Source organism: Lutjanus erythropterus, chromosome 22 (genome assembly GCF_056507025.1).
Source record: "Lutjanus erythropterus isolate fLutEry1 chromosome 22, fLutEry1.hap2, whole genome shotgun sequence".
Lineage (NCBI taxonomy): Eukaryota > Metazoa > Chordata > Actinopteri > Lutjaniformes > Lutjanidae > Lutjanus > Lutjanus erythropterus.
The window spans coordinates 17,546,668-17,569,834 of NC_139338.1; the positions used below are offsets into that span (position 1 = coordinate 17,546,668).

Consider the following 23,167-nt stretch of genomic DNA (forward strand, 5'->3'; position numbering starts at 1 on the left):
GTATCGCGTTCTGCATTCTGTATATTGAAGTATGGAAAAAAGAAAAGTTCTAAATATTCCATTTAATCATAGAAATAAAGTAACCAAGTGTTCCTGGTTTGCTTAAAACCCACAGGGTCAGTCGTGTGACCCTTCTTTTAAATCCAGGAGCTCCTACTCACGTTTTACCACACAGTCACCGGTAAAGACGTGACACACAAAGGTAACACACCCAGTTTTTCACGCCCCTTCAGTGTGTCAGTCAGTGGGTGAGAGCTGCCCACACAGCGCCGCTGGCTGCAGCCTGCGACTCTTCACTGTAACTGAACGAGTCAGATCAAGTAGAAAACCTGCAGCTCCTCCTCATCATTATACCGTCGAGTCTTTAGTTTGGCTCACTAAACTCTTTGACAGCAAACTGCTCGTTTGTGCGCTTTGTAAACTTGGTCAACGCTTGGATTCCTGTCGCCATGGGAGGAAACCGCAGAGGCGCACCTGGATCTGACGAGGACTACAGCTTTGTCAGTCCAGTTGTCAAATATCTGTTGTTCATATTTAATTTCATTTTCTGGGTGAGTGTTTCTTCTGTTGTTAAACTCAACGGGTCACAAATATCTCTGTATTTATTATTCTCTGTGTGCAGTGCAGGTTAATTATTGTGCCCGCTCTCTGGTAGCTTAATTATTATTAAATTATTTATTCATGTCAAAGCAAGGATATTTCTCAGAATTTCAGGTTTCAGCTCTGTCAGACTTTACTACTTTTTAAAATTTAAACATGTAAGATGTAGATTTGAGTGACAGTTGAAGTCCCCGTTGCTTTATTTGACTTAGTTATTAATAATTAACTTTAGTGTTTTACAAAAAGTGAAACAGTGTCCAGGAAATATAAAAAGGGAAGTTTACATACACAGCTGGCAAACTGAAAGTGAATGAGTTTCATTCTTACCTTCCAAATCAGGAACATATTATAATTTTTTTTTTTGTCCTAGGGGATTTTGAGCTCAGAACCTGTTTGGCCTGTTGTTGTCAATGCTTAGAGCAGCTACACTCAGTAAACAAACCTGCTGTGGTTTTACTTCATGCTTGTCCCTTTCTTGACATACTCAGTTGCCAAGAAACACTAACTTTCATCGATTCATGTGCTGATGTTACCGTACACATCTCTGCACAAATCTATGGCAAGCCGTTTTAACATTTAATAGCTAAATTTGACTATCCGGAATTAACATTGTAGATATCAATAATTTCATTTTGACTAGTCGTAATTATATTATGACTATTAAGTATTTTCATTGAAGATATGTATAACTTCATTCTGACTAGTCAAAAGTACATTTAGAGATATCTGCAATTCAATTTTGACTAGTCAAAACAGAATTGCAGATATCCGAAATGACGTCACTTAAACCGACACTCGACTCGTCACACATCCTAAATGACAATTACAGATATCTGTAATTCAGTTTTGACTAGGCGGGATGAAAATTAAAGATATCTCAAACGTAATTATGACTAGTCAGAATTGTTGTGCAAGACGTTGCGCATGCGAGGCTTCCCATTCGTTGCTCATTATTATGGCAAGCTTTCCATTGGATACTGGCTCAGTAAACAAAACAATTGAACAGTGTTAGAAGAAGAAATGCACACAAAGAAGAAAAAGTAGAAGAAATGGCGGTTGCTGTTGTGGACAAGGTTGTCAGAAAATGCCACGAAATAGAACGAGCTTATCGCCAAGGAATTTGGTTTGAAGGGTTTTGATTGATTGAATAGGAAGCCCTATAGCCATACACATGGCAAGCCGCTCCTACCACCCACTTGCTCCCGCCTCCCACTTTTACAGATATCTGCAATGTCATTTCGCCTTGTCAAAATTCCAATACAAGATATCTGCAATTACATTCTGACTAGGTAGATTGCAGGTAAATATGGCAAGCCGTTTTAACATTTAATAGCTAAATTTGACTATCCGGAATTAACATTATAGATATCAATAATTTCATTTTGACTAGTCGTAATTATATTATGACTATTAAGTATTTTCATTGAAGATATCTATAACTTCATTCTGACTAGTCAAAAGTACATTTAGAGATATCTGCAATTCAATTGTGACTAGTCAAAACAGAATTGCAGATATCCGAAATGACGTCACTTAAACCGACACTCGACTCGTCACACATCCTAAATGACAATTACAGATATCTGTAATTCAGTTTTGACTAGGCGGAATGAAAATTAAAGATATCTCAAACGTAATTATGACTAGTCAGAATTGTTGTGCAAGACGTTTATGGCAAGCCGTTTTAACATTTAATAGCTAGGCTGGATATGTATTGCAGATATCTGTAATTCATTTCTTCCTATTCAAAAATAACATTTCAGATATCCACAAAGTAATTCTTCCTATACACAATTATCATTTCAGATATCCACAATGTAATTTTTACTAGGACAAATGACATCACTTTTCCCATTCATGTGTATGGGGTTTGTCATTACAGATATCCATAATTAAATTGCAGATATCCACAACTCGCATTGCAGATATCTACATATGAATTATGGATATCCCTAATTCCATTTAAAGATATCTCCAAATGCCCTTAATTCGAGATATCCCTAATTCCATTTAAAGATATCTCCAAATGCCCTTAATTCGAGATATCTTTAAATGGAATTAGGGATATCTCGAATTAAGGGCATTTGGAGATATCTTTAAATGGAATTAGGGATATCCATAATTCATATGTAGATATCTGCAATGCGAGTTGTGGATATCTGCAATTTAATTATGGATATCTGTAATGACAAACCCCATACACATGAATGGGAAAAGTGATGTCATTTGTCCTAGTAAAAATTACATTGTGGATATCTGAAATGATAATTGTGTATAGGAAGAATTACTTTGTGGATATCTGAAATGTTATTTTTGAATAGGAAGAAATGAATTACAGATATCTGCAATACATATCCAGCCTAGCTATTAAATGTTAAAACGGCTTGCCATAAACGTCTTGCACAACAATTCTGACTAGTCATAATTACGTTTGAGATATCTTTAATTTTCATTCCGCCTAGTCAAAACTGAATTACAGATATCTGTAATTGTCATTTAGGATGTGTGACGAGTCGAGTGTCGGTTTAAGTGACGTCATTTCGGATATCTGCAATTCTGTTTTGACTAGTCACAATTGAATTGCAGATATCTCTAAATGTACTTTTGACTAGTCAGAATGAAGTTATAGATATCTTCAATGAAAATACTTAATAGTCATAATATAATTACGACTAGTCAAAATGAAATTATTGATATCTATAATGTTAATTCCGGATAGTCAAATTTAGCTATTAAATGTTAAAACGGCTTGCCATATTTACCTGCAATCTACCTAGTCAGAATGTAATTGCAGATATCTTGTATTGGAATTTTGACAAGGCGAAATGACATTGCAGATATCTGTAAAAGTGGGAGGCGGGAGCAAGTGGGTGGTAGGAGCGGCTTGCCATGTGTATGGCTATAGGGCTTCCTATTCAATCAATCAAAACCCTTCAAACCAAATTCCTTGGCGATAAGCTCGTTCTATTTCGTGGCATTTTCTGACAACCTTGTCCACAACAGCAACCGCCATTTCTTCTACTTTTTCTTCTTTGTGTGCATTTCTTCTTCTAACACTGTTCAATTGTTTTGTTTACTGAGCCAGTATCCAATGGAAAGCTTGCCATAATAATGAGCAACGAATGGGAAGCCTCGCATGCGCAACGTCTTGCACAACAATTCTGACTAGTCATAATTACGTTTGAGATATCTTTAATTTTCATCCCGCCTAGTCAAAACTGAATTACAGATATCTGTAATTGTCATTTAGGATGTGTGACGAGTCGAGTGTCGGTTTAAGTGACGTCATTTCGGATATCTGCAATTCTGTTTTGACTAGTCAAAATTGAATTGCAGATATCTCTAAATGTACTTTTGACTAGTCAGAATAAAGTTATAGATATCTTCAATGAAAATTCTTACTAGTCATAATATAATTACGACTAGTAAAAATGAAATTATTGATATCTATAATGTTGATTCCGGATAGTCAAATTTAGCTATTAAATGTTAAAACGGCTTGCCATATGCTCCCGCCTCCCACTTTTACAGATATCTGCAATGTCATTTCGCCTTGTCAAAATCCCAATACAAGATATCTGCAATTACATTCTGACTAGGTAGATTGCAGGTAAAAGATATCTCCAATTCGAGATATCTCTAATCAAAATCCATTCCAAGATATCCACAACCCCATTATAGATATCTACATCTGAATTATGACTATCCATAATCCCAGCTAGAGATATCTGCAACATAATTTTGACTAGTCGTAGTTCCAACTCAAGATATCTATAATGTAATTCTGGCTAGGTAAAACTCATTTTAAGATATCTCGAAAAACAAAGCAGATATCTTGAATTAAGGTCATTTGGAGATATCTTTAAATGGAATTAGGGATATCCATAATTCAGATGTAGATATCTGCAATGCGAGTTGTGGATATCTGCAATTTAATTACGGATATCTGTAATGACAAACCCCATACACATGAATGGGGAAAGTGATGTCATTTGTCCTAGTAAAAATTACATTGTGGATATCTGAAATGATAATTGTGTATAGGAAGAATTACTTTGTGGATATCTGAAATGTTATTTTTGAATAGGAAGAAATTAATTACAGATATCTGCAATACATATCCAGCCTATCTATTAAATGTTAAAACGGCTTGCCATAGACTGGAGGAAACTAAGTGAGATGTTTTATTTTTCCCTTTTCAAACAAGCTTTGGTGCACCCAGCAGGTGATTGTGTTACTAGACAGACACCATCTGACTGTGGGATTTTGTCCCCCACATGAACATGTTAATAATTGCTGAGTTTTAGACTTTAAAAGTAAAGGACTCACTTTCAGTAAAAATTAGCAGCAGTGGGTTGTAAACAAACCAAAGTTCATATCAGCGGGCTTCAGTGTCAGGCACTCAGGGAGTGAAACTTAAGGGGATTTCTGACTTACAACATTTTAAATCAGATCTGTCGTTGCAGATTAAACTTTCCCTGGTTCACTGGACTGTGAAGGGACTTTCTTCACTGTGAAAAAATAAAAAAAAAATAGTGTCTGGGCTGCCTTAAAAAAATTAGTTGACTGGACTGAATTGAAGACAAGTTGAGACAATTTTGTAATCTAAACAATACATTTTTTAAGTCAAACTTCATTTAGAAAAATTGCAGTTGTGTTTGAGAAAAGTTGAATTAGTTGATTCCACTAAATTCCTGAATGAAAAGGAGACCTAAAATAAATCTAAGAATCTACTGAGAACACAAACAGACAAGAAGTTTCTGGTGTTTTCAGTTTGAAGTTCATTTTCTTCAGTTCACAAAGCTGTATGAGTGAGTGAGTCAGCCATGCTGAAGCTGTGAACATGACTTCTGGCCATGTACAAACACGATAGGATGTGTAAAAACTTGAAACGCCTCAATGTGGAATGTGTTGCTGTGTTTTCTGTTGCCTCTGGCTGAAATGGGCTCTGTACAGGAGGACACACCATATTACTGCAAATGCATGCTCATTTTCTCGTCTAGATTATCTGTAATCGTAGAAAATGTCATGGAAAGTCTGCATTTAGTTATAACCGTGGCTCTTAGCTGGCACAGCAATGATTAACCAAATATTTGAATCATTTATGTAACCAGTGGAAGTTATGTTTCATTAGAGCTGCAGATTTATACAACAACAGAACACCTTATTACAAAAACTCAGCGTGTTTGCTTCAGGTGTCATGTCTGTTTTCATTCACTGTGAAACCAAACCTTTTCAAACGGGGCCAGACAAATCTAGCTTTGCCCTCCCACTCCAAGAGGGTGCGGTGTCTGTGGTAACTGGATCCATTTCATTCAGGGTGAGAAGAGTGTTTCTGAGGGCTCCCTATTATTCTATTGAGACCGAAAGAGGAGCGCTGTGTGAAAGGCTCCTTTTTTTCTTTTTTTTTTAAGAGAAAGGTACAGATTGCTGCCAGGTCGATTTGGTCAAATGGAAGCAGAGTGAAAGGCAGAATCTCCTTATCTGCACTTCTAATGAAAAGTTCATGACTCCCTAGTCGTTTAACAGAGATTCAACTGAATCTCCTGGAGTGATTATTTTGGGAAATTAGCTTTTATTTTATCAGTAAAGACTTGTCTGTGACTCACATATCCTGATTAAGAGTTCTTGTGAATATGCCACTCCCTGGACAAGTATAAACATATGTGTGGTTTCCCTCTATGTTTCAGTTCTAATATTTTGAAATGCACAAATTATTTTAAAAAAAAAATCTACTTTTTTTATGTTCTCTTCAGATAATCTCCCTGGTGATGGTATCAATCGGCGTGTACGCCCGCATGATGAAGCATGCAGGTAAACGTTCCTTCAGTAAAAGAGCATACAGGCTCTCTTCATGGTTAGTGTGAGACAGTGGGAGTATTCAGTGTCAGGATTGTGCTTTTGCTGTTTGGCTTTTGTGCCCCTGCTGCTGCTTTCACCAAGTAATAGAGTGGGGAGCTGCATAAGCATAAAAACACACTTCTGTAAGTGTTTTCTGTTACTGTTGCAAAGGAATAATTCAGTCATTCAGAGTAAAAAAGACACAGGCACGCTGTTCACTTCAGTCTTTGATCCCCTCTCTTCTTCTTCTTTTTCAGAGGCAGCTCTGTCGTGTCTGTCAGTGGATCCCGCTGTAATGCTGTTGGTCGTGGGGGTCCTCATGTTCATCATCACCTTCTGTGGCTGTGTGGGGTCCCTACGAGAAAACATCTGCCTTCTGCAGACAGTAAGTCACGAGGTTTTTTTTTTTTTTTTGTATAGACAGAGAAAAGAGGTAGAGGTCTGGAGTATTACAGCACAATCAGAGAAAAGGGACATACTTTAGGTACTTTTTCAGATGCATAAAAGGTTTCAGGCAAAAAAGAGAAGTTGTTAAAAGTCTAGATGACAATTTACCTTGTTGTAACAATTTCTTCCTCCTCCTCCTCCTCTTCCTCACAGTTCTGTATCTGTCTGACGGTGATCTTCCTGCTCCAGCTGGTTGCTGGGGTCCTGGGCTTCATCTTTGCTGATAAGGTAATGAAACAACACGGAGGAATTCCTCTATTAGAGTCATGTAAATTTGTTTGAAGAGTTGATCCTGGGCTTGACTTTGCTTTAATTGTCCTTTTCTGAAAAATGGGGAATCACTGCCCTCTCCTGGGTTTTCTCTGCTACTGATGCAAGATTTGAATAAACTCATGAATTGAACAGCAGCTTGTGTCATAGATAGGATTGTTAGATGTGTTTTTTTGTTTTTGTTTTTTTGTTAGATCATCAGAAGAGGTGAGTTTTCTGATAGTACACAGCAATCAGAAAGACAGTAGAAATACAATTTGGGATTATTACATACCTATAACCTACTTTTTATGTGGCTAGTCTGTGTATTCAAGGTGAATCTTTCAGTGCATACACTTAAATTTTCTTTCTTTTTCTTTTTTTTAATGCTCTCTCTTATAAGGCTCGGAATAAAGTGACAGAGGTGATCAATAAAGCCATCGTCCACTACAGAGAGGACCTCGATCTGCAAAACCTCATTGACTTTGGTCAGAGAGAGGTGAGGATTTAGTCCCAATGCAGACTTTATATCATATATACTGTACTGCAGGCCATCATTATTTTTTCATTATAAATACCAGGGCATTAGTGGCCCGGGACCACTCATGGTTTTGACATGTTATGTTTTTCCTTTTTTCTCCCTAATTATTTCTGATTTATGTATCTATTGTAGATGTAAGGATTATGTTTCTCCTGTGTTTTTGTGTTTGTCTATATAGAAATGACACATCAGTACCATATTCTGTAACTTTTACAGTCAGGTTTCACAATAAAAACATTTGAATCATGTCTTCAATTGTCTTCTATCTCAGATATTTGTATGTGTCCCCAGTTTGGCTGCTGTGGTGGTGTGACGTACACCGACTGGTCCCAGAACATGTACTTCAACTGCAGCGACGAGAACCGCAGCAGAGAACGCTGCTCCGTCCCCTTCTCCTGTTGTATCATCTCCCAAGATAAGGTCACCATCTTCACAAGACTGCTGATACCTTTTTGTAGCGTTCTTTTACCTGTGAATATTTATATACTTGTCCTTTAACTGTATGTGTACTTGAGCAGACGGTTATCAACACCATGTGTGGGCACGATGTGCAGTTACGAGAGTACATTGACGCTGGAACCATCATCCATGCCAATGGCTGCATAGACAAACTGGTGAACTGGATCCACACTAACATGTTTCTACTGGGAGGCATCGCACTGGGACTGGCCATACCTCAGGTAGGATATACACACCAACACACACATTGAGCTTAAGCCTCTTATGGTCAAGGCATTTTGTCCAAAAGTGTAGGTCAACCTCACACAAAATGAAATGCGAGGAAACTCAGCAGATTTTGTGTCTTCACTATGTTCTGATTCTGTTCTGTTTCACATTTGATATGTTACCAAAGACATTTATGAGACCAGAAGAGTCAAACAAGTTTCTGCTGTAATTTGAGTGAGGTCATGTCAAATAATGCCTGTACGTTTCAGTGCAGAGACTAACTGTTATAGCCAGCTGCTGAGCCCCTCTGCTTGTGGTTTCTCTTCTGCAGCTGGTCGGCATCCTCTTGTCTCAGATTTTGATCAACCAGATCAAAGATCAGATCGAGCTCCAGAACTACAACCAGAAGCACCGTTACGACCCGTGGAGCTGACCCCAGTCAGATGAGGCCAGATTCTGACGAACAGCACCAGAAACATGGTGTGCTTGCCAGCCTGGATTGACCAGCATCCTCGCTCTCGGACCTAAAATCACAAGACTTGTGTGAAGCGAGCACGTGGACAAACCTTTAATGTGGTTACAAACACTGGATATGGAGTTTGAGGTCAGGACGCACAGAGGAAACAGACAGATATGACTCTGCCGCCGCCTACTGGACACAGACCATGCTTGTATTTACAAAACTTTATACAGTAGTTGCTATTACCCAAAGCAGTGGGAAGGGGGCTATTTGGTGCTCATGGTCACATGAACGGGATCATTGACCTTTCTTTAAGAACTGCAGTCAGTAAAATATATGCTTTTTTTATCATTCGTTTTTTATGTCAAAAATGCCAAACAAGTGTGGGAGTAACTGCATATCTACATATTGTTGCTGTTAACTGTATCTGTGATGCATATATGGGTTTTGTAGACTTTTTTTTAAATAAAAGAATGTCATACAGAAAGTCTTTCACATGCTCAGTACTGCTGCTTATGGCTGCTAGCATCTGTAAGATGCATCTGACAGGTATTAGCAATGCGTACCCGAAAACACCTTTTTCCTTAAGGGACCCCTTTTATAAAAAGTAAATGCAATATCTGCAGGAGGTTTGTGTAAAACTTCTGGATGAATATTGAGCAGATTACTTTGTGTGAATATTTATTAATAGATGATAGACAGCTGTATATTTTTTTCAAGTTTTAAACTCAAACAGGCCTCACACCTTGTGGGGGTCGAGAACCAGTGCCTTACTTGTGAGTGCCCATCATGGCAGTTGTCATATAGTTTTATAACCTTTCACAAGTCTATATATGATAAGGATTTACCTCTGGGCCCCAGAAATTCATGTAAACCTGTTACAAAAAAAAAAAGTAATAGTCTACCTGCATAATACCCCCTGATAATATAATTGTTTTAAGGTGTTCAGTTTCAGTTGGCAATTGATTGTAAAGACAATGTTTGCACCACTGGTCTGGCTCTCTGTAGTAACAGGGCCGTGTTGGGCAGCTTGGTTTTGTCCTGCTGAGACCTCACACTGCACATGATGTCATCTCCTCCTCACATTTTATCCAGCTGCCTGCACGGCTTCAGAGCTGCTGTATTTTGTGGGCTGTATGTCTCAATATGCTGCCATTACATGTACAGTAAATGTTTGCCAAACCACACAGGCTCTGAACACACACTCTGTACATGTGTTGTGGCTGATATGCTCTCAGTCCTGTACGCACCGTTTGAATCCTGTTCTCGCCTCTTCCTTTTTCATTTTTTTTAGGAATCATTTTCGACTAAAATACAAAGGGAGTGGGGAATTCCCAAATCACCACTAAAGAAAACAGTTATGTGATGCTGCCTGAGGTGCTGCAGTGTTGTTTTGTTTAAGGGCCAAGTTTGTATTCCGTGACCAATCAGTGAGCAGAGAGCGGTTGTGGTTCTCCAACTGAGGAAAAAAAAACAAGATTTACAAAATTAATCTTAATCTTACCCCGTCTACTTGCTGTCTTCATAGAGTTCACCCTCTCTTTAGCTTGTCCTCAGAGAACTCTTGTTGGTATCTGATAGAACCTTTTAGGTTAGGGTTAGGGTCCACTTGCAACGCTTATACAGGGTGCTACCTAGAACCCAACATAAAGGGTTATACCTAGAACCCTGTGTGAAAGCTTCCACCCAGAAACCCCTATGAAAGGTTCTACAGAGAACTGTTCTATGATGACGTTTCATCAAATACCTACCCAGGGGGTTTACCAAGAATCCCTTTGTATTCCATGGGTTTAATCTAGAACCCACCCAATGGGGTCCACAAATAACTCTTTTATATTCCAAGCATTTCCTCCAGAACCCACCCAGATGGTTCCTCCGAGAACCCTTTTGTGTTCCAGGCTTTTCATCTAAAACCTGCCCAGGGGGTTCTACCTACAGAACCCTTTTTTCTCCTAAGTTTTTCATCCAGAACCCACCTAGAAAGTTCTACCGGGAATCCTTTTGTATTCCAAGGCTTTCACCCATGATCCTCTTGTCTTCTAGGGGTTCTAGGAAGAACCATATTGTATTCTACAGATGAGGCAAAGACTTATTGGATTCTCTTTGATGTATCTTGTGGTCATCCATCAATTTATTTTTTTTAATTACCAGTTTTTAAATTGTCCCATTTGATTCATGGGTAACTATTTGAATATTTGCGGTTGAGAATCTTTTAACACCCAAACTTTTAGCAATCCTTGAAGAACTCTTTCTTCCAAAACCAGTTAGTCAGAAGCAAATGGTTCTGGGTAGAGCCTTTCACCCTTTTGGAACCCCTATTTCTAAGAGTGTACCAGTTAAAGCTTGATTTGCTCCACAGCAAAGGAAAATGTAGCTCTAATTAACTGTTTTTTTTGGTTGGGATTTGAGTTCAGCACAAGTGTGCTTTTTGTGTCTTTGAAAATCATCAGCTGTAAATTTCAGCATTTAATCCCGTTCAATTCTGAGGCAAATCTTCTAGGTTCCTTTGAGTGAAGAGCAATTTTATTCTTCACCTTCTGCCAAAAGGTCTAATGCAACTGTGAAGAAGCACAAACCAACACCACCTCTCATCTCCACCCCGTTTCTCCGCCTGGCAAATGAAAACCTGCAGTTGAGAGACATTCCCAGCCTGAAACCTGACGCCTGTAATCTTTGGGAGCAGAAACAGTCCTGCATGTTTAACAGTCTTTGACGCAAGTCCACAATCTAAACATGACATTTCTGTGTTAGTTTAAAGCTGTCGTTACTCCTCTTGCCAGGATTTTCCCTTTAGCGCATTAAGAAAATCTACTGTGTCACCAATCTGATGGTACGTTCAAAGACAGCAGAGGTGCGACATGTTGTAATTAAGTGAAAGGCAGCAGAAAAAGTGACAGTTCTGGATAGTTCTAGTAGTCTCTCAGGATAGTGAGTGTGTTTTGGTGTGTGTGTGTGTGAGAGTGAGTGTGTGTTGGCCTGGGCTCCGGGGCTCTGTGTGTGGTCCCTGGTTTTTGCCTCTGACTCACTCAGGCGGCCATGTTGCTGTGGATTTCAAGGAGGCCCAGACAGACACAGAGAGTGAGAGGAGGGAGCAGAGTTAACCCAGATTTACTCTCAGAACACCGGGGGAGAAACAAAGCATCTGCAGCCATGCAAATACCACAAGTGCACTGTCCAATTAATGCGATAACAACAGCGCCACGGCGAAGAATTTGACCGGTTTGGAATTTGTTTTTAGTTGTATCCTGGCATATTTCAGGAAAATAAACTTGATCAAATGAGCATAAAACTTTGTTATCATGTGTGAGTTTTGTGTTAATGTTGATATTTTATGTTTAGGAGTTTTTTTTTTTAAAGATTCTCGCAGCCACCTTAATCACAAGAGGAAGCACAGTCCCTCATGGACGTCCCAAAGGAAACTGATTTAATGTAGCTTTGAGTTATTAGCTTTGTCCCTCCATTCCCTTCCTCCCACACACAGATACTCACATGCACACTACTGCCACAAAACACATGTAATGGATTTGCAAAAATTAATGTCAGTCTTGCACAATTATTAAGGCATTCTGACTGTCATCGTCTTGAGACAAACAGCCAACAATATACAGAAAAAAAGAAATATATTTTTACTCTAGTCTTCTTTAACTAACAGGTCTTGTGCGTTTTTCCTAAATTAAATGTAATACACATATCATGTCATCCGGAGCAACAGCACTAGTTTTCTGGATTTTTCTTACACAATTAGTTGTACAGTTCATTGATATAGTCTGAGGTATTGTAATGTAGGTTATATAATGTATACTGGGCTGGGACGACTTATCTCCTTATTTTATACTGCTAGATACTTAGGTGATTCAATAAGTTTGTTTTTTTGACACTAGGCCGCAGGAAAAAGTTGAACCATATACTTCTAGAAACCGTACATCATGGGTCCTATTTCCAAAAACAAGGGACATCACATGTCAGTTAGTTTCTGAATTTTATTTCAGCAGCATCATTGCGATACTGCATAGCACAGTAGAGAAAGATATGTAGAGAAAGAACAGAGAAAAAATAATCATGATACGTTAATGGATGTTTCTCCTGCACACCCCTAATGTAAAGTATTATATATGTCTGTTGTGTAGCTGTAGCATGTTATTCAAAAAGTTCATAATACAGCATCAGAAACACCCCCCTGAAATTAATTATGAATGCACATCTTGTCATTTTGGACAATAAAATTTACTGTTAAACTCTAAACTATCCTGTCTCCACTCCATTTCTTTGTCACAAATCTTAACTACTTTTGAGGGATCACTGCAAAAATCTGTTTGTGTATTTATTTTATATTCCCACGATACACTGATGTCATCATTTTTTTCTGCTGTCTAATACTGGTATCGGCATCAGCCCCAAAAATCCAGTATGGCTTGGGCCCTAATTTTAAACATGTTTATATTAATGACTGCTGTGTTATGTGTATATTGTTTTGGTAGATCAGTAGTTCACAAAAGTTTGGGGGAACCACCTGGAGTCTGTAAGGGTTTTCATGAACTTGAGAAACATTGTCTGGACGTCGTCACTGGTGACATGTTGTACACGATCACACAGATGTGTGATTCAGCACAAACTATCCTCTCATGTGAAGGTACACCCATCAGATGGGGGTCCGTGCTGCTTTGAGGGTCCTTGAGATGAGAAACTTTTTTTGTGAAGGCCTGCCATAAGGCACATTCTTCCACTTGCAGAGGGGGATGGGATGGGAGGGGAGGTTTTGTTGCTCTGGCTCTCCCCCACCATGTGCATACCAGAGACAAAAAAAACAGCCAGACACAACCAGAGCTGCAGCTTCAGGAACACAAGAGAAAACTCTCATCAGACACTTCACCGGGAGAAAATCACTCCTTGGGATGTGTACACAGATATGGGATAATTGATCATGTTATTTTTCTGCCAGCATAAATAGGGGGGGCTATGGAAAAAAAGGGGGTGGTGCATCTGAGCTAGAGATCCTATTACAGAGATCCAGACTTTTTCATGGCAAGTTTTTTGGAAGTGGGGGGAGGGCGAATCTACAACTTTCTCGGCCTGATGTCTTTTTCATACCCAGCCTAAATGCTTCAAAGGAATACTTTATGTCTTTTTATAAGCTGATGGTTCGTTTTCTCTGGCGCTGAAGACAGTTTTCGGAGCTTTTGGAGTTTGGATAATGAAGGAATTCAGGAGGATCCAGCAAGGATCGGACGAGAAGTGCAGAATAAAAAAGTTTGAGAGGACTGCGCGAAAACTTTGAACGATATTCACCTCACCATGGAAACTTACTCGAAATCTAATCAGGAAAGCTTAAACTTTGCATTTCTTTGGAAACGGGAAAAGTAAAGCACCAGTATTCACAGTGATCTCAGTTTTGCACGGTTGAATCTTTCTCCCAAGATGTCTTCCCAGGCTCGGAGCCCCATTGTTGGATTTTACGGGATGCTGTGCGTCTGGGCTGCCTGGCTCTCGGGCACCGGGGCAGTGTTGTCTCCAAACGGGACCATATTCGAGGATCACTGCAAGAAAACCACGACTTGCGAGGCTCTTAAATACAACACATGCCTCGGATCGCCTTTACCTTATACACATACCTCTCTGATCCTGGCTGAGGACTCCAGCACCCAAGAAGAGGCTTATGAGAAGTTGACCATGTGGTCTGGTGAGTTTTAATGCATCCATGTAAAGACTAAAAGATGATCCTTCTCATTAAATAGACTGTAGACCGATAATCATCCTAAAATCCAAACAGAAAACTCTAGTAACAGTAGATATATGAGTGTACCCAAGGTAAAAAAAAAAAAGTAGTAGCTGTTCAAGAATACAATTTGTACGTTTTTTCTTTATGTAATGAATATTTAAAGTTTACTTTTTTAAAAAGGTGTACTGCAAAATAGATGTCATCAAGGGCAACTTAAATGTACTTAAAATAATTACACTAATGCTGCAATAAAGTGGTATTTCAGTCCACGAACTAGACATGTACTTTATTTTAAGTGTATTATAAGTTGTATATTAGTGTACTTTTAAAAACTAAATACAAAATTGCAAATAGTTGACTTTTGAAAAGTATAATTATTTCTAGGTCCTTTGTGATCACTATTAGTATGCTTTATTGAAGTGCACTTCATTAGAAGTGTATTTAATTATGCTAACAAAACTGTTTATTTACATTGAGACTTCATATTTATTTTTCACCAGGGCCGTAGAAGATCACATGCAAAAGATGGTTATTAAAAAGAGTAAAATGAGTAATTATGAATATTAACATTGTTTATTAATGTTGAAAGTGATCATTAAGAACTATAATTTCACTTTAAACTTTATTGTCTTCTGTTGGAATAATATGGGGACCTTGCAGTGAACTCAGTTTCAGAAAAGTTTTTACATTAAACAGTCGTGAGAAATTTGCTTTGGGGCCTATTTTGTAGTAATTCAAAAATAAATACATAAACTTCAGACTGTGATCCAGATGTTTTCATGTGATAATAATGTTAATTGGTGTGACAATGGGCTGTGATGATGAGTAGAGTTAGGAAGAGAGGAGGAAATGAAGAGTTAAAAGCCATTAAAGACAACAAAGGAAATCACTGGTAGGTGTTAGTGAGGAAACAATAGAAGAGTCTCACTAATAAAAGGGTTTCTAGATGTTCTGCAAGAGGACTTTCACATTCATAAGCTCCCACTAATGACCTATCAGAGCCAGGTCACTGCCTCACAGGTGTCAAGTCCTGCCAAATAACCCAAATGTGATGACTATTATTACTGTGTTAAGGAGCATTGTTTGAATTGTAACTTACAGTACAGAAGAAGAGAAATGTTTGCCATGCTAGTCCTTATTATGCAGGAGCTTGAATAACAAAGTAATTTTTTTTGTGTATTTTAATATGCTTTTGACAGTTTCTGTCAAATTGTTGGAAACGTTGATTATTCTCCATGGATTCAAAATGTAGTGGTGTATCACTGCTGGACTCCTCAGAGATTCATCTTAGTTTTACACATTTCAAACATTCCACAAGATCACACCTCAGCAGGATTGTTCTCAAGAAATATTTCTTCTGTTTCATGACAGTTATCTTCCAAAACGGGGCAGGAACTACAAAATATTTTCAATTAATCTGCAGAATATTTTCTCAATTAATCAGTTTATGCATAAAATGTCAGAAAATTCTGGACTCCATTTACCATTATAGATAACAAAGAAAAGCAGCAAATCCGTACATTTAAGAAGTTGTAATCAATAGACATCATTTTTGCTTAGAAATGACTGAAATGATCAATTCTTACAGTAGTCTGCGATTAATTTTCTTTCAATCGTCTAATAGATTAATCAAAAAATCATTAGTTTGACTTTCATGTTTGGATGATTGTTAATATATTAAAATAATGATCGCCATCAGCCTGTTCAGTGTAGCTGATGTGTTGTTGTTTATCTCTCAGGTCTAACTTAAACATTTCTGTAAGTTTAAAGACTGTTTTGTTTTTTTTTGTTATAGGTTTACGGAACGCACCTCGCTGTTGGTCAGTCATCCAGCCTTTGCTCTGTGCTGTCTACATGCCCAAATGTGAGAACGGTCGAGTTGAGCTGCCCAGCCAGAGCTTATGTTTGGCGACACGTCGGCCATGTAGCATCGTGGACCAGGAGAGAGGCTGGCCAAACTTCCTCAAATGTGACCAGTTCCCTGTGGGCTGTTCGGTGAGCGTCGTGATTACATAATGTGATACTTCATTGTCTTTTTTCACTGCAGGTCAGAGGTCAGAGCCAACTAGAGAGCAGCCACTGTGGATTTTCCAGTTGTACTGAAAAATTGTCCATTAACTGATTATTTGATCAACAGAAAATGACTTTATTCATATCATACTAATGTGTGTGTGTCAGTGTATAAACTAAAAATCAAAACATTTGCTGGTTGTAGCTTCACAAATGTGTGTCCTCTGTGCTTAGAACGAGGTGCAGAAGCTGAAGTTCAACACATCTGGCCAGTGTGAAGCTCCCCTAGTGAAGACAGACATCCAGTCCAGTTGGTACAAGGACGTGGAGGGCTGCGGTATCCAGTGTGACAACCCTCTGTTCACCGAGGAGGAGCACAATGACATGCACGCCTATATCGCTTACTTCGGCACCATCACCCTCCTCTGCACCTTCTTCACGCTGGTAAGACATAACTACAGTACCCATAATTCTGTGTGGCAAGGAGCTGCTTTGATTAGAGGGTTTTTATGGGGAAATTGATATTTCTCTTTTCAATCCTCTTCTGACTTTCAAAATTTCCTCTGTTTCAGGCCACATTTCTTGCCGATTGGAAGAACTCCAACCGCTACCCAGCCGTCATTCTCTTCTACATCAACGCCTGTTTCTTTGTGGGCAGTATCGGCTGGCTGGCTCAGTTCCTGGATGGAGCACGTAATGAGATTGTGTGCAAGAGCGACAACACCATGCGACTTGGAGAGCCCTCGTAAGCGAATGTCTTCGACCGATCAGTCATGAAAATAGATAACACTTATCTTGATGATCGTAGTTATTGTGAGTTGACCACAGTCATCTGCTAACATTCGTGCTGCTCTCTTCTCCACAGCTCTTCAGAGACGCTGTCATGTGTCACCATCTTCATCATCGTGTACTACTCCCTGATGTCTGGTGTCATTTGGTTTGTCATGCTGACCTACGCCTGGCACACGTCCTTCAAAGCCCTGGGCACCACCCACCAGCCGTTATCCGGCAGAACCTCCTATTTCCACATGGTCACGTGGTCCATCCCCTTCGTCCTCACTGTGGCCATCCTCGCTATCGCTGAGGTAGAATCTGACACTCTGAGACTAAAAAATGTTTTCCACTCATGAGAAAAGAGCGGCTTTCTTCGACTTGATCACTTTTCTCATGCGTTATGGCTCTGTTGTGTTGTGCTCCATAGGTGGATGGAGACTCGGTGAGTGGGATCTGTTTTGTGGGCTACAAAAACTACAGATACCGTGCTGGGTTTGTGCTGGCTCCTATTGGAGTGGTGCTTGTTGTCGGCGGCTACTTCCTCATTCGGGGTGAGTGACTTAAAAAGTAGCAACAGCAAAGTCAAATAGTGACCATCATTGGAAAAGCAGTTTTAACTCTTCTCTCCAAAATCTTTCAAGCTTTGTTATACTTGATTATAAACTGCTCAGATTTACTCAGTACATTTCTCCGTTTTAGGTGTCATGACTTTGTTTTCCATCAAGAGTAACCACCCTGGACTTCTGAGTGAGAAAGCAGCCAGCAAAATCAACGAGACCATGCTGAGACTTGGTACGATTTCTCATCTGTCATCTGTTGTCATTTCACACCATCCTGGTGACCTAAACGAGTTTTCATCCAGTATCAACAGCTGGTTCAGAAAGCAAAGTAACCCCATCAAACCTCAGCCAAACTCACGCTAGTGACAGTCAGACCTGGCATAATATAATATATAAGATAATTTCTTTGAAATGAGGAAAATAAGCAAGAAACAAAATGAATTTATCCTGTCCTTTTTACCATGATTTTACACATTATTACACATTTTCCATAATCCAGGTAAATCTTCCTTTCTGTATAAATCCTTCTGGAAGTGAAGTGCCTGGTGTCTCACATCTGATTGGCTGCTCTGTTTCTCCTCCTCAGGCATATTTGGGTTCCTCGCTTTCGGCTTTGTTTTCATCACCTTCGGCTGCCACTTCTATGACTTCTTCAACCAGGCTGAATGGGAGAGGAGCTTCAGAGAATATGTGCTGTAAGTTTGCAATGTCTTTTCCTTTTTTCGGTGGCAGAAACCCTGTAATTTGCTGCCCTTTTGTTGACCACACGCTCTATTCATTTTGCTAATACACAGAGCAGAAGCAAAGGTTAACACCTGTCTGCATCATAGCTAAACCCTCCACACAAAAATCCACAATCTGATGCTGTTGAGACTCCAAACCGCTGCTCAACCGCTCAGCTCAGTGGTGAATGCAGCCCTATTTTCCCACACTGTTGACACTGGCTGGATCGGAATTAATTTAGCCTCAAAAATGTAAACCACTCTCTCCTGCCCTGACATGTAAAAGACTTGCTTATTTACTAGAACCAGCGTTTCAATGTACCTCAGTCTTATGTCTGGAGGATGTTGGAGGCACATGTGGCATGAACTGATCACCTCTGTGATATTTTCAACAGGTGCGAAGCAAACGTGACAATCGCCTCTCAGACCAACAAACCGATACCAGAGTGCACCATTAAGAACCGGCCCAGTCTGATGGTGGAGAAAATCAACCTGTTCTCCATGTTTGGGACGGGCATCGCTATGAGTACCTGGGTCTGGACCAAGGCCACCATCCTCATCTGGAAACGGACCTGGTGCAAGTAAGCAAGGATTTGAAGACTGTGTTTTATGTGGGTTGTTATGTTGAAATCAGTCTCTTCTTGTTGCTTGTGTTCACATCATGGCTACGTGCCTGTCCATATCCATATATGGCTTTAAAGATATGATAACCGTGTGGGAAAAGGCTAATTTCTATGCAGCCAGGCATGTACTAACCAAGCTGGGTTTCCCTGTTAAACTGGGGATTTTCGCCCTGATTATTTTAAAGCACATCTTGTGCAAAATTGTGCTGTGTCTCCGGAGTGTGTGCATTCAGATTTGCAGTGTTAATCCCTGGTTTTGCAACAGAGCTCACAGGGGCTCGCTGTGACTTGGGTTTTACTCACAGGAATTTATTTCGGTCCAGCTTTAAAAAAACAAAACAGTAATTATTGGAATGACTGTTATCAGTTTAGGCTTAAGTCTCGTTTAGAATGACCAACATGTCATGCTCTTAGAAATAAGGGCTCTGGAAGGGGTTCTCATGAAGGCACTCAGAACAATTTGTTTGTGAAGAACCCTTTTTTGAAGAAAGGGGTTGTCAAGGGTCCTTCATAATCCAGAGAACCCTTTTCAGATGAAAGAGTTCTTCTAGGATTGTTGAAAATCAGTGAAGAACTCATCTAATCAGCAAGATCCCCTGAGAGTGTTTAAGATAAAACCTGTGAAATATAAAGGGGTTCTCAGTAGAACACCCTGAGTGAGTTCTAGATGAATCTCTGCAACAGTGGAACCTTCACAAAGCAGGTTGGTTTTAGTTAGCACCTTTATTTCCAGGACTGTGAGAAATCAGCATCTTGCCAAAGGTTACATGGCTGATGATAGCATTAGACATACAGTTACTAGTGCATCTTTCTAACCACATTTTCTTCGAGGAAATGCCGCCTCTCTGTCTGTGTCCTCTCTTTCTTCACCTGCCTTGTGTTCCTGTGTCAGGATTATTGGCCGTAGTGACAATGAACCCAAGAGGATCAAGAAGAGCAAGATGATTGCCAAGGCATTTGCGATGAGGAAGGAGCTTCATAAGGACCCGGAGAAGGAAATGTCCTTCAGCATGCACACCGTGTCTCATGATGGACCAGTGGGTGAGTCCAGGTCATTCATTCTGAGGAAGCTTAAAGTGAGAATTTAAGATAAATCAGAGTGCAGTGAGTTACATAAAGTGTTCGTTATATTGGAAGCCATGTCCTGTGATGTTTGAATACTGCCACCTTGTGGTAAATAACTGAAACTACATGCTGTCTTATTTGGGTTATTTATAGTGGAGATCATACCTCATGTTGGTATGCTTACTATTCATAGGATTCTCCCTGTTTCACCCTCATAGTAAAGGGTTGCTTCACTCAAAACACAAAAAGGCATTTTTGCACTAATCTTAAATGAGGAAGCCCATTTCTGCCAATGTGATGAAAAAAATATCCTAGTTATTATATGAAACCTTTTGAAAAATAATGAGTTGGTATCTCACAATAATTACATAATATCTCAAAAGCTGATTCAATCTTTGTTGAAATAATGAATTAGAGTCTTAAAATAGTGACTTATCTCAAAATAATGTTACTATCTCAGTCATTATTTTGAGATCTTTTTTTCATCACATTGGTGGAAATAGGCTTCCATATTAACAGATATTTTTTGGTTTCGTAGTCAGAGGTTGGTTGGTAGGAAGCTTTTCATTCATTTTTTTTAAGTTTGGTTTTTCAATGCTGTGAGCACCACAAACAAATTGCCATCCATGTCCATTGTATTGTGGTGACTTGGCTGACTGATGTATAACTTAAAACCTGGGCCCATAAAAACAAGAGCCATACACATGGATATATTCATTCATTCAACCTTTATTTAAACTCGGAAATACATTGAGGTAGGGACCTCATTTACAATGTAGCCGAGTATATATATACTGCTAGAGGTAAGGAGTAACCAACACTGACAAAAATGGGGCCATCTGTACTGATGTAATGATGTACTCCTTTTGTGAACCACTGTGTTATTCTAAAAAAAAATTCCATTTGCTTTTTTGTGGCGTTTTGTGGTAACACAGTCAGGACAACTGTTATGTCTGTAGCTAAGAACTGAATGACACATTCCCCTGCTCATGTAAGCTGTGAGGCTGCTGTTGCCACCATGCTTGTTTAGTTTGGAACAGTTCAGAGTTTTAGAGGCACCACAGGGGAGCCATTAAGATTCTGTATACTTAAAGCTGTCCTTAGTTGTCCCTAAATTGAGAGTTTGTGGTTTGTCTTTTTGTATTCATAGCTGGAATCAATTTTGACCTCAATGAGCCATCGAATGACGTGTCATCAGCTTGGGCGCAGCATGTGACTAAGATGGTGGCCAGGCGAGGTGCCATCCTGCCCCAGGACATCTCTGTTACTCCAACTGGCACACCAGGTGAGAGCTGGAGACTCTGACGCCCACTGCTACATGTATGCAGAACATTTCAAATGATCTGTTCTAGGGTTGCAACGGAGATTTTCTCAATAACTATTTCAGAAAATATTGCAGTTTCACATTATTTAAAGTATACATGACACATTAATTTTCATACCACAGTATACTGCGATACCTGCAGACCTCATCCCTGCTTTCCATCTGTCATTCCTTTTGTTCTTCTATCTTTTATCCACTTTTTTTTTTATTTTTCCCTCTTTCGAGAACTGTTGATCACCAACTTTATTTTTTCCACAGTGCCACCTCCAGAGGAGAGGAACAGGCTGTGGATGGTGGAGGCTGAAATTTCACCAGAGATGATAAAGAGGAAAAAGAAGAAGAAGAAGAGGAAGAAGGAGGTGCGTCCTGCGGACGAGGTGGTCGACCATCAGCCCTATCGGCAGCGTGAGTTTGGTCGCAGCTCCGTGCCTCGCCTGCCCAAACTGCCGTGCCACCCCAGCCTGGTGGCTAACCTGCGGGAACAGCAGAGACAGCAGCAGAAGCTGGAGGAGGACGTCCTGCCAGGGTCCTACCCAGATTTCCAACCCTCCCACCCCTTGTCCTGTGAGGAGAGGTGTCCCTACCCGCAGTACCAGAGTGGCTGGAACAGCTATGGCCGCAGTCTGCTCTCTGACCCTCTAACCCTCAACGATCGCCCAGAGGATCTGGGTCTTGGTCCGCGCTGCCTCCCCTCTGGCTCCACCTGGCAGCCCCGTGGACCCTCTCGCTACCCTGGGGAGGTGGATGTTACAGACGGACTGTCAGAGAGGCTGGCCCACGTGGCTCGGGTACCAGCAGGCCGACGGGCCGGATATGGACCTGTTCACTCCCGGACAAATTTAATGGAAGCGGAGCTCATGGATGCTGACTCTGACTTCTAAGAGCAAAGCTCCATATGTTGTTATGTGGTACACAGACAGTAAGCTACAAAAAGTGCTGGATACTTTCAAAATTCTTACTAAAGTGCACCTATTTCTGAGTGCCCAGAGGTCAAGATGGAACTAAGCTGGTCAGTTTTTTTTTATTTTTTAGAAAAAGCAAAGGGACAAAGTGAAAATATGTTGTGAATAAGTTAATGAAAAGATATTTTTTATACTTTATTTGTGTCCAATAACATTTCAAAGGCAACTCCGTGATGACAAGACAAATGAGGCAGCTAAACTTTATATGGCTTGAAACTGCTATCTTAATCCTGAAGCCCATATGTATTCATCAGCTGTTCTACTATCAGTTCAGCCCTGTTACTGACAATATTAAATGTCAAGGTGTCGAGAATGAATTGACTCAGTTAACTTGTTTTTGGAAGTACCTGTGAGGACATTTGAAGATATAGGCAGTCAGACAGTCAGTTATTTTCTTAATCTTAGATTTACTGCTCGTCGTATGTAATTTGAACTGTCCCAGGGCAGTAAATCCTGACTCATACAGAAGATCATGCAGGTTAAAAAAAAACTACAGGCTACTACAAATACTATTAAATCCAGGTCTTCTTTTGTGTTATATTTCTCTATGTTCTTAAGACTCTATCTCTCTCTCTTCCCCTTACTATTTAGCCATTAATTCCTTTTG

At 39.8% G+C, this 23,167-nt stretch overlaps 2 protein-coding genes across 2 annotated transcripts; both read left to right on the plus strand.

The window, feature by feature from the left end:
• Positions 1 to 221: 221 nt before the first annotated feature.
• On the plus strand, positions 222 to 9,190 carry tspan33a (tetraspanin 33a). Its single transcript, XM_084711229.1, has 8 exons — positions 222 to 551; positions 6,357 to 6,414; positions 6,699 to 6,826; positions 7,042 to 7,116; positions 7,541 to 7,636; positions 7,970 to 8,098; positions 8,197 to 8,358; positions 8,676 to 9,190. The coding sequence occupies exons 1-8, from the start codon at positions 450 to 452 to the stop codon at positions 8,775 to 8,777; spliced, it is 852 nt and encodes a 283-aa protein (XP_084567355.1). The 5' UTR covers positions 222 to 449; the 3' UTR covers positions 8,778 to 9,190.
• A 4,466-nt stretch (positions 9,191 to 13,656) lies between these two features.
• On the plus strand, positions 13,657 to 22,599 carry smo (smoothened, frizzled class receptor). Its single transcript, XM_084711300.1, has 12 exons — positions 13,657 to 14,481; positions 16,316 to 16,515; positions 16,765 to 16,974; positions 17,103 to 17,275; positions 17,396 to 17,615; positions 17,732 to 17,855; positions 18,004 to 18,096; positions 18,451 to 18,559; positions 18,982 to 19,167; positions 20,102 to 20,250; positions 21,425 to 21,559; positions 21,857 to 22,599. Exons 1-12 carry the CDS (start codon positions 14,220 to 14,222, stop codon positions 22,477 to 22,479), a joined length of 2,484 nt encoding a protein of 827 aa, XP_084567426.1. The 5' UTR covers positions 13,657 to 14,219; the 3' UTR covers positions 22,480 to 22,599.
• The last annotated feature ends 568 nt before the right edge of the window (positions 22,600 to 23,167 follow it).